The sequence below is a fragment of the Pinus tabuliformis genome, chromosome 7 (genome assembly GCF_031772625.1).
Source record: "Pinus tabuliformis cultivar Carrire ecotype Pingquan chromosome 7, CPIR1, whole genome shotgun sequence".
Lineage (NCBI taxonomy): Eukaryota > Viridiplantae > Streptophyta > Pinopsida > Pinales > Pinaceae > Pinus > Pinus tabuliformis.
The window spans coordinates 89,548,931-89,558,035 of NC_142293.1; the positions used below are offsets into that span (position 1 = coordinate 89,548,931).

The window sequence follows — 9,105 nt, forward strand, 5'->3', positions numbered from 1 at the left end:
ATTGTCACTTCTATTTTTAAAAATAAATAGCCACCATTAAATTTAATTCCAAAATTTTATTTTCAATTTTAAAACATTCCAATTTATTAATAAAAATCAAATTTTATTATATCTCTTTTTCATTATTATTATAACTCTATATTCTATTTGGTTTCTTCATATTACTTAAAAATGGTAAAAATAAATAAAATCAAATTTTATTATATATCTTTTTATTATTATTATAACTCTATATTATACTTGGTTTCTTCATATTACTTAAAAAGGGTAAAAATGAACATCATTGTTATTTCCTAACAACATTGAAAAAATAGTAATACTGGATGCCAAATACAAATGTATAAGGAAAATAAAATAGCACATCATCAAAATCAAAATAATAATATAATGGTGGATGCCACATATTAAATGTATAAGGGAAAATAAAATAGCACATCTTCTATAATGTAAAATAGTAGGATACTAGCTGTAAGAGTATTTTTTACACCACCGTCGACATAGTTTCACTGGTTCTTCTCCATTATCTGCCTCTTGTATGTTCTCAATTCCACCAATTGAATTCTCTTCTTGTTTGATTTCTGCTGTAGTTTGATTGCGAATGCGGACGCCGAGTGCCGGGCTTCGCCCCAAATATGGTCAAAGATTGTAGTCATACATTCTGAAAAAGCGTTTAGATACCTAGTTAAAAAGGCGTTTAGATACCTAGTTAAAACTATTATTTTTTTATTAGAATAGTCTAATGAAACCACAATAATTTGATAAGATCTTCATATAATTAGATTGAAATTTTAAAAAATATGAGTTATAATTATAAAATTTAAAATATTTCTCAGTTTTTGCTGTTACTGAATTTATTTCTATTATAAAAACAAATTGATCTTGACCGCAAATCATCAGCCACTATATCCACGTCAAGTTGTTGTAATCTCCTCTTTTTGTTTTTACTAGGGGGGGCCACAAATGAAATTATGAATGGCTTCTTTTCATAAAGTACCGCCCAAAAATTTAAAAAATCATTTATCCGAAATTAAAATTATTTTTTTATATTGAGATATAAACGACACGACCATAATCGGTATCAGCTTTAACTAGTAGCGCCAATCTTGATATCGATTTTGGATACATGAAAAAATTGCAAGAAAAGAAAAACCGAAAAACGGTGGATAAATTAAAACAAGAATCTTCTAGGTAAAGTAATTCGGCCATAAAATGTTAATTTCATAAACTCAAAGTGCGAAGTAGAATAAGTCAATTTTTATAACATTGCATTGGTTTTAAAGTACTGCTCGTATGTTTGTGAACTTCGTGGAAACCCTTATAGACTTCAAACCAGAATACTCCAATGTTTCTTTTGAAGAAGATTTCTCGGCGTTGCTTGTGTTATTCTAAGCGAGATCCCAAATCAAATGGAATATTAAACAAATGGAAATAAACATTTTATAAAACAAAAAATACTTATGAACTCGGGTGAAATTGCACCCTACTTGGAATAAAAATATAAGATAATTGGAATATATCATAGTTGGGTTTGCCTTCACAGTTGCTGTGCTTCCGTTTGAGTTTAATTAGTTGACAATCCGGCAATTTTTCCTGATCTCCCCCTGCGACCCTGTCAACACACCTATCTCACCCATCTTCACCATTGCCCTTCCAAATTTCTTCCTCCATATGGACGGGTATTTGGAGTTGATCTTCACCATTCTGACTGTCGATGGAGTCGACATCAACGTCTGATCAGAGGTCAACACTCCACGTTTCACTTGAAGATCAATGTAATATTTCTCATCTAAACGCCTGGGTGTCAATGAATCCAAATGCACGGTTGGATCAGAATTTGAATTAGAAGTAGGGATTGGGCATTTGGCTTTCAGTGACAAAGCGAATCGAGGGTCCATACTGGGATCCTGATGACCTGTTCCACTGAAATTGTAAAGCCTGTTTGCGCTGAATGAAGAGCAATGAGAAACCCCGATAGAGTGCGCCCCTGAAAATATATATTAAATTATGTTAAAATACGATTGACGATGGGATATCATACGTTCAGTTCAATCAAATTTATATTTGGATTATTGTTAATCAGTAGCAGTAGCTACCTGAGAGAGTGACCATGTCTTCCACTGACAAAAATTTTGCAGCGAAATTTTGTGTGAGTTGGTTCACATTGAATTGCGGAGCAGGAATGTTCCCTGGGATGTCTGATGCTCGAGAAATCCTTCCGTCTCTTCGTCCCGCTGGCACTTCCCAAATTAATCCGCCAGCCTGCGCTAGCCAATATACGGAAATATGAATATAAAGATATAGTTACAATATCACAGAGCGAGAAATAGAGGGTATGAGTAGGTTAATTACTTGGTGGGCGCTATCTCTTGCAGCAAAGGCAAGGATGTCAGCGCATGAGACCACGTTCGGGCATTTGTCTTCCAAAATAGACTTTGCTTCATCAATTATTTCGAACCCATGGAGGCTCGGATTGTTCGCGGGTGATTCCTTCTCTGCTTGATTTCCTGCTGTAGAATCGATCAGTATTGATCCATCGCAACCCTGCAACCATCAATGGGCAGATTATCGCATGAAATTGATATACACCACTACATATATGATATGTAATTATAAGAATGTATACTTACTCTGACGAAGCAGTCATGAAAATGCATCCTGATGAGAGCAGGTGCAACGCCAGGATTTGCTGTCACGGCTTTGGCCACAGCTGCACCTACAATCTCCTCCGCCTCTGGGCACCTATCGCGGTAGTAACCCACCTTTAACCCATTCGCATTCGTTACTATCACAAGAGCAGATGACACTGCTACCATTAACATTGCAATATTAACTAAATTAAGCAGACAGCGATTATCAATTGATCGATAGTCCATTTGGAATGATGCAGTTGAATCAATTAAAGATGAAGTAACAGATGTTTCGGTGATCGAGTGACTCGCAAATTGCGTGTTTCCACTCCGTTTAAAGTGGGCGGAGGCTGAAGATGGAAGCAAAGAAGACAACAATCTTTTGCGTAAGGTAATAAACACTTGATGTTAGGGGACAATTGGCTCATGAATAGATGAACGAATGTAGTGGCGCCATAGTATTTAAAGGCATGTCAACTTGGAGCGTAAGTGGATGAGGGTGAATGGCGATGGCAAAATTGACCGGGATATAGGGACACATGTACATTGACCAAGAAACATTATAGCCAGTGGAACAATTCAATTCAAACTTTCTCGCTTGCCGGGGTTCATCGAAAGATGCAAAGAAGGTATTTAAAAACTAACACAGCTGGCGGGGAGGATGATAATGAAGGTTGGACCAAATTAATGAGCGACATTAATGATAGTGTAATAAATGAATTTCATCATAAAGCTCTCTTCACAGCCAGAGACATCACGATTTAAATCTCCAGAGGCACGTGTGTATATATATATATATATATATTTGAATGCATAAATTTCAATTTTCATTTTATTTTCACATCGTTATATTGAAATTGCAGTTTTGTATTACGTTGTAAATTTAACAAATTTTACTTTATAGATAATATATAAAAGGTAAAACATCCATATTAATAACAATACGATACGATTACCTATGACCCACACTTTTAATATACATGATTTTTTATGATAAAATAATAATATTTATCACAGATGTTATAATTTTGATGATAGGGGTCGATCGCATCATTATATCCATGTCCGAGTGCTGATCCTCACAACCAGTGCTGATCCGAGTGCGCTACATTGTTACTAATCCTGTTTTCTTTTGATCTTCTCCCATGGGATTCTGGATGTCTTTGCCTATGCCCATTTTTCCATAGCAAACACAACGAGCAACATGATTGTGCATATCCTCCCTGCCTCTAAAATTCTTTCATGTTTTCCCTCACCAGCTGCACACTCTTCATGAAAGGTAATTTGTTTAAGTATAGAGCTGTCAAATGATGGAGTTGTTGACTGAGTTCCAAAATCCAAACTCTGACCGAAGGAATATGGAGTGCTTCCAAATGATGTGCTTCTCCCAAAGAATTTATCTTACATTTTGTGCAAACACTATAAAATCTGTAGACATATTAGAAATGGCAAGACGTTGTATTATAATTCTGTTTTACACTTCTTCTTTAGTGTTTTCTGAAAAAACTATATTACACAATATATATTCTGGAGTTTAAGCACAATATATGTTCTAGGGTTTAGACACACTATGCTTTGCAGCCATAGTAGTGACAATGATACTAGAATATTTCCCATTTGAATATCTTCCCATGGAATGCACAAGAACTGACATAGTAAACCTTAAACCTTTTAGATCCAATGAATAATGACATAAATTCCATTGAAAATTTTCTTTCTTATTTTCTATTCAACTATAACTCCGTTGTAGTGGCTACAACCACCCTCCAAAATTTTGGCTCGCGTGCAAATTTCGGAGCTTACCTTGGATCCTATGATCAATTGTTCCTTGGTCACTTCTTGGGAAGGTGATGATCTCAAGCTTCCTCCTTGATCTTAAGAGTTGTTCATGTTCTAATCTTTATGCAGTATGTGTCATCTTTGGGCATAGGGATTGTTGTTTATCACACAAAGGGAATGTTGTTTTTCTTCAAGGGAATCTTATGCGTATGAATTGTTTTTATTACACAGACATGTTTCACACTCACTTCACACACTCGCCATGAAGGTTGTTGCATGAAGTAGAGTATATTTTATACATTATGGATGGTCTAAATTGTATCACTAAATGTTCATATGTGATCATAATCGATTCCTATCACTCTTTATATATGTTTCACTGATCTCACACTTACCAAGTTTCTCGAGAAACCTAGCCTCATCCAACTTTCTAGAACTACATACTTTGCTTCTACGAACCTCAAGGTTTTTCCCTTTCTTGTTGGAACTGTGAAATGTGCAGAGAGCCTAGCCTCCCTTGGGATCCAAAACTGTGCAGTGGTTTCCTCCAGTGTCCTTCCCCAATCGGAACCCACTGTCTTCAGAAACTACGTTGTGTTGTCCCTTAGTTTCCCAACCAGCACTGCTCTCCAAAAATGCGTAGAGCAGTTACGCAGCTAGCACTACTCTCCAGAAATGTGCAGAGAAACCAGGAAACCAACACTACCCTCCAGAAATGCACAGAGCAGTCTGGCAGCGAACACTACTCTCGAGAAATGGACAAAACAGTCTAGTTGCTTGCATTAAGAAATTACCTGGAGGTGTCCTCCCAAGGCCCCATCCCACAGTAGGGTCCTGTCATCATAAAATGTGTAGTATTGTCCCTCAACTGCTCAGGCTACACTGCACTCAGAAATTGCGCAAAGCAAGCAACCCAAACTTTCTCCTGAAAACTGCGCAGATAATCTCGGTAACAATCATTGTCCACTGAAAATGCACTGATCTATCTCCCAGTGACTATAGGAAAAGGTGACATGTTGCATCACTCTCAAGGAGTTGAGGAGAAGGAATAAGAAACTAGGTTATGATCGGGACCTCATGTAAACTCTGTCAGATGCATCATCATCTCGAGGGTAAGTATGGTAAGTAAAGAATATATTTTCAAGTACATATCCTAGTGAAGCTTGAAGGACTGCTTGTCATTGTCATATCACTATGTCTTCAATAATATGCATGTTTGCAAGCACAAAATCATTTCATGTGTTTCCTCTACGTGTCTTGCTTCCTTTTCGCTTGTTTGACCAACTATCTTCTTTGGCATGTTGATCACTATGTCATGCTTGTATTTGTGTGTATGAGTTGTTTTCACTCACTGAACATCGGTCACACTCACACACAAAGTTTTAAACAATGTCGCGCTAGTGTCGTCACGATCGTTCGAAGACATATTTCAATTTTGCACTTGTCACTCTCAACCTTCGAGTTAGTCTCACTGAGCACATGTTATCTTGTTGGTTTGAGGTGTCTTGTCATTGAGTTGTGCTAAATGTGTGATCACATTGTTGTGTCTCCACGAGTACACTTGCTTTCACACTTAGTCAATTTTCCTAAAAATCTGTCTACTAGACAACCCTCCGTTAACCAAACCCGATATCCGTGACCTTTTACTATTACCCAAAACTGCGCAGAGCTTGAGGTTGTCCTCTGAATAGTTTTCTCTATGCAATTATGGAAATGAGCTAGCTGAATGACTCCTAGAACTTCGCAAAATTTGCCCGAAAAACCGATCTAGTATGCAATTCTCGCAAGCCCTCTCATTAAGCCTCCAACTGGTCAACTGGAGAAAGAACTTGCATTATGACCTTGGGTTGTACTGAGCTCCAAAATTGTATAGATTTTTCCTACCAACCCTTCTTCCCCATTCTACAACCAGCCCAAGAATTGCGCAGAACTGTCCTGCCATGCCATCCCTTCTTCCTCGCTCTGCAATTAGCTCAAAATTTGTGCATATATATCCTACCAACCTTCTTTCCCTCTTTAAAACTAGCCCAGGAATTGCGTAGAGTTGTCCTGCCTCACCCTTCTTGCCCGCTCTACAATCAAATCATAAATTGCACAGAACTATCCAAGCTCGGATCGTCTCTTAGGATTGCGAAGTTTTGACCAGCAACTCCTACAACTCAACCTTGTGCTCCTCTGGAAAACTGCACAAATTTAACTTCCAGTGGGCCTCCTGCTTACTGAACTATCTTCCCGGAGAAATTACGTAGATCCCAGCTAGATGACCTGCAGAGTGCTCCCTTGGAAAATTGTGCAGATTGGCCCAGCAGCTCCCCGACACGTCGCTTTGCCATCCTCCTGCAAATTTCACAGTTTTTCCTCCCAGATGGGTTTTTCCCCACAGCTGTCACTGTTGTCTCAGATTGCGAAAAATTTGTCTCCTAGTGACATTTGTGCAATTTTTCCCAACAGTGCTCTGGAGCCTTGCATCGAAACCTGTGTTGTTCTCTTGCAATATTAGTGCCTTGTTCCTCTCCTGGTCACTTGCACCGAAATGGAAAACAATGCATCATGATAGACTAGGATATTTTTTGGATTTGATGTCGGCTCATCATGAGTGATTGCAAGAACAGGTACATCGATGAAACATGGTGCAAAAATGAATGGAATGGAAAAGAGGCACATGCTAGAAGACTTGCTCACAGTCGAATGCACATATGAAGCACATCGAGCAAGAAAGCGAAAGGGACACATTCACATGCACCATCAAGCAAAGTCCAAGACCATCGAAGGCCCCACACAATTTGCCATGCAGAGGTGAAGACATGTTACATCGAGAGCATATAATCACTCAGTAGCACAAAATCTCAACACGAGCACCAGAGTCAGCCAATACATGTCATAAATTTCATGTCGATTTGTGTCATGAGTTGTCTCGACCACATCACTACTATGGGCCATACTTGTTTTAATCAATGTAATGTAAAATGGAAGTCCAAGAGACCCACATTTGAAGTCAAAAAGTCACGTAAATTCAAAAAGTCATAGGAAGTCAAAGAGTCAGGAGGGAAGTCAAAGAGCCACAAGGGTCAGTGATACCCCCTTGGCTATATATACCCCTTCATTTTATGAGCAAAGGAATTTTCACCTTGGCTCCTCCCACATAACCTTGAGAGTCTGTAGTATGTTCTTTGAGGAGTGAGGAGTGGCTCTAGTGTCCCACTACTGGCGGCAGTGATGTATGGTGTACATATCTGTTTTGGGTCTTTTTCTTAATTCAGACACTTGTCTTAGGCCAGCATGTTTTCACGCATGTTTTGCATCCATTTGTAAGACCACTCTTTAAACATTAGTAATGCATGTTTTCTTAACCTGTACTAAGATAGTTGAACTACTTTAGTTATTTTAGGACTCATGTTGTTGAAGATGTGTTGTATTTCTTATCATTGTTGTCCCGTCCATGTGGACTACTCTGTCGGACATTAGCCAGACCATCTTTGTGTATTTCTTGGTGTTAACGACCATCACCCTTGTGTGGACTATTATACGTGTTTTCCCTTGAGCTTTGGTTTTCATGACCACTGCATCCACTGTGGACTATTCCGCTACATGTTGGACAGACCCTTCTTGTTGTTCGTGTGTGTCTCTTCCTGGGTTGGGACTATTCCCTCTCATCAAGAGGCTCACTTTTACCTCCCCCTTTCAAAAGTAAGATAACTCGGACACAGAGTTACATTAAGAACTCACCAGTCATACTCACCTCACTTTCTTGAAGTTACAACCATAACACTCTCATGTGTTGAACATCAAGAGCTAAGTAAAATCTCTAAGATAATGGAAATTGGGAATCGTACTGGATGAGACTCCTACACCTAACAGTGTGAGGTCTAGTTGAGACTTCATACTAGGGAGATCCCCTTTGTTGGCGGTTCCAGCGCCATCAACAAACTCAAAAATACATTGGATTCTATAAAAAAAATCATTGAGACAATGACCCTTTCAGTTCCTTCCTATTTGCAGCGAACACAGAAATTGTGGAATGTTTTGAGGGCAGTGTGTATGAAATCTATGTCATGTGAATCACTTTGAGACAAACCAGCTAACTTTGTCCCACCGAATAACTGTTTGTATACATGCCCAAATTGTTCTGACTTTCCTTTTAAGAATATTGTATGGTAATACTCAGAATTGAGTTCACGGCCTTCTCTTCTCTTAGGGAGAAATTGTGCATAGGAGTTGGAAAAAGTAATGAGAAAGGTCATGGGAGGAAGAAGGAATGTGGGGTATGTCTTTCGAAAATTGGAACGAATAGTGGGTAGGAGATGCCTCAGATTTAACATTGAACGAGGGGTTTTCTTGCATGGGTAAGAGAAGCATCGAGTTAAAATAGTCAGCTCTGATACCATTACCAACTAGGATGAATAACTCCACGCTTGAATGAATTTTTTCAACTCATAGCATGCATATATACAAGAGGAATTGACCTTTGGTTTCATCTTCTAAGAGCTTCAAATTTTGGAGCTTACCTGGGATCCTATGATCAATCATTCCTTGGTCACTTATTGGGAAGGTGATGATCTCAAGCCTCCTCCTTGATCTTAAGAGTTGTTCACGTTCTAAACTTTATGTAGTATGTGTCATCCTTGGGCATAGGGATTGTTGTTTATCACACAAAGGTAATGTTGTTTTTCTTCAAGGGAAATGTTATGCGTATGAGTTG

The 9,105-nt window shown here is 38.5% G+C and overlaps 1 protein-coding gene across 1 annotated transcript; it reads right to left on the reverse strand.

Moving 5' to 3' along the window:
- Positions 1 to 1,263: 1,263 nt before the first annotated feature.
- On the reverse strand, positions 1,264 to 3,045 carry LOC149245399 (peroxidase 5-like). The gene is made up of 4 exons (XM_089455580.1): positions 2,628 to 3,045; positions 2,350 to 2,541; positions 2,094 to 2,259; positions 1,264 to 1,984 (listed from the first exon to the last, which is right to left on the reverse strand). Exons 1-4 carry the CDS (start codon positions 2,871 to 2,873, stop codon positions 1,566 to 1,568), a joined length of 1,023 nt encoding a protein of 340 aa, XP_089311706.1. The 5' UTR covers positions 2,874 to 3,045; the 3' UTR covers positions 1,264 to 1,565.
- Between the last annotated feature and the right edge of the window lie 6,060 nt (positions 3,046 to 9,105).